This window comes from Penaeus chinensis, chromosome 23 (assembly GCF_019202785.1).
Source record: "Penaeus chinensis breed Huanghai No. 1 chromosome 23, ASM1920278v2, whole genome shotgun sequence".
NCBI lineage: Eukaryota > Metazoa > Arthropoda > Malacostraca > Decapoda > Penaeidae > Penaeus > Penaeus chinensis.
This window is the reverse complement of record NC_061841.1, coordinates 5,816,124-5,819,011: the sequence shown is the minus strand read 5'-3', so window position 1 is coordinate 5,819,011 and position 2,888 is coordinate 5,816,124. Positions and strand designations below refer to the sequence as shown.

Below are 2,888 nucleotides of genomic sequence, written 5' to 3'. Positions count from 1 at the left end.
GAGGGCCGGGATGAAAGCACCACGAAGGAGAGAGACATCAGGCAAGGAGTTTCTATGAGAAGAGATGAAACGGTCGAAGGATGAAATAATGTCGATGGAGGTAAGGGGGTGAGGGCGGAGGGCAAAGGAAAGATCGAAGCTAAGGAGTTGTTGCTGGTGGGCGGTCAAGGACAGGGAAGATAGGTTGGTGACAGCGTCGGTGAGGGAGAAGCGGGACCAGAGACTACGGGCGGTGAGACTGGAGAGTTTGCGGGAGAGAGAGCGGCCATGTTTGGTGGAGAGGGCCCGGGAAGAATCGTGAGCAATATCGGCAATGAGCTGGAAAACTTGACTGGGGAGCCGCTCCTTCAGGTACACGTGAACGGTAGAAGGCATGTTCGACATCCCTGCTACCAGCGCGGATACGTTCCAGGAGGAGGGAACGAGCATAGGCCGAAAGGGAGATCCTTCCTGTGAATGTTTCAGAACATTATAGATAGAGGAAGGAAGCACCTGCTCCTCGAGGCAGTCGCGGAGGAAATGAAGTTGATTCTTCAGTCGGGCCGTGTATCCGCGTTGCCTTTCCTCTCTGTTTTATACCCCCTCCTCTTCCTTGCCTCTTCAGACCTGAAGATGGAAACCAGGTGGATTCCGAAACTGTAGTCTCATTTTCAATTAAATCTAGTTTTACATTGTGGGTTTTTATACCATATATATACATATATATATAAATACATATATACATATATACATATGTACATATATATACACATTCATACACACACACACTCACACACACACACACACACACACACACACACATATATATATATATATATATATATATACACAGATAAATATAGATATGTATATATGTATATATATATATATATATATATATATATATATATATATATATGTGTGTGTGTGTGTGTGTGTGTGTGTGTGTATAAATGAATATAAATATATAATTATATATATAATATATATAATTATATATATATGTACATATATGAATTTATATATATAAATATATATATATTCATATCTATATTTAAATGAACATATATGTGTGTATGTATATACATATATATGTATGTATATGTGTGCATATATACTAATATTCATATATATGTCTATATATATGTAAATAAATACATATATATATATATATATATATATATATATATATATATATTTATAGATATATAAATATATATATATATATATATATATGTCTATATAAGTATATATAGGTATGTTTGTGCATATATATATATACTTGTATATATATATACTTGTATATATATTTGTAAATATATATAAATATATATACATATATATATATATATATATATATATATATATATGTGTGTGTGTGTGTGTGTGTGTGTGTGTGTGTGTGTGTGTGTGTATTTATATATATACATATATACACACATAGGTATATATACATATATGTTTAATGTATACATATATATGTATAGATACATATACACATATCATGTATACACATATAGGTACATGTATAAGTATCTATATTTATATATGTATACATCTGTACATATATATATATATATACATATATATAGAGAGAGAGATAGTGTGTGTGTGTGTGTGTGAGTGTGTGTGTGTGTGTGTGTTTGAGTGTGTATGTACATATATATATACACACATATATATCTAAATATATATATATATATATATATATATATATATATATATATATATATATGCGCATGTATACAAATATATATAAATATATACTTGCCTGCATATATATATATCTATATTACATATATATACGCACATATATATATATATATATACAATATGTATACATTTATATATATATATACTCTCTCTTTCTCTCACACACATACATATTTATATATGTATGTATTTATGTATGTATATATAAATATATATATATATATATATATATATATATATATATATATGTGTGTGTGTGTGTGTGTGTGTGTGTGTGTATGTGTGTGTGTGTGTGTGTGTGTGTACACATATGCACACATACACACACGCACATATATATGTATATATATGTGTATATATATGCGGATATATCTATGCAAATATGAATATATATATATATATATATATATATATATATATATATTTATTTATATATGTATATATATATTTATTTATATATGTATATATATATTTATTTATGTATATGTATATATAAACATATTTATTTAGATATATAGATATATATTTACACACACATCTTTATTTATATCTAAATATATATTGAGAGTGTACTAAGGTCAAACTGAACATTTTCACATAATAAAAAATGCGTTTATCATATATTCTCATTAAAAAACTCCGAAATCCTCTCCGAACATTCTGTTAATCAACCATTCTAAAATGATAGGGGAAGATAAGCTTAGAAAGACAGCAATGCTGAGTATATAATCAGCGGCAATGCAACAGAGCCTCAGCAGCACCTCAACAATGGTCGCCAGAGTCGCTCTCCTCCTCGCCTTCGTCGCCGTCGCCGTGAGTATTTGTGTTACGTCACTCCTTCAAAATTGCGTTTGATTTTAATAAATTGATCTCGTTTTCATCTGTAACTCTCATCAGATACACCTTGAAATTCACATTGCAATTGTAAGATAGGTCGAGGGAACGGTCAAAGTTGGCTCTGCAAAACCATCTAATGTCTATCCCACACCTTCCTCTGACTTGATTTTCTCTGGCAGAGCGGAAACCCCGCCGCGGGGAAGCCATGGCACTGGAAGTCCCCGAAGCCCCTCGTCGACGCCCGCGGACCCGCACCCAATGGTCAGTAGTCCTCTTGCGCTCCTGTAACCTGTGTAAATATAAGAAATCTTCAAAGCAGTTTTAATGCACCTGCCATCACTTTTTATTTGCAAATCAAA

The 2,888-nt window shown here is 31.9% G+C and overlaps 1 protein-coding gene across 1 annotated transcript in view; it reads left to right on the top strand.

Moving 5' to 3' along the window:
- Positions 1 to 2,391: 2,391 nt before the first annotated feature.
- The window catches only part of LOC125037324 (chymotrypsin BII-like), a 2,020-nt gene continuing 1,523 nt past the window's right edge, over positions 2,392 to 2,888 (top strand). The window contains exons 1-2 of the mRNA XM_047630416.1: positions 2,392 to 2,505; positions 2,709 to 2,790. Of these exons, the coding sequence (XP_047486372.1) occupies positions 2,431 to 2,505; positions 2,709 to 2,790 (157 nt within the window). The 5' untranslated portion in view covers positions 2,392 to 2,430. The remainder of the gene's footprint in view (positions 2,506 to 2,708; positions 2,791 to 2,888) is intronic.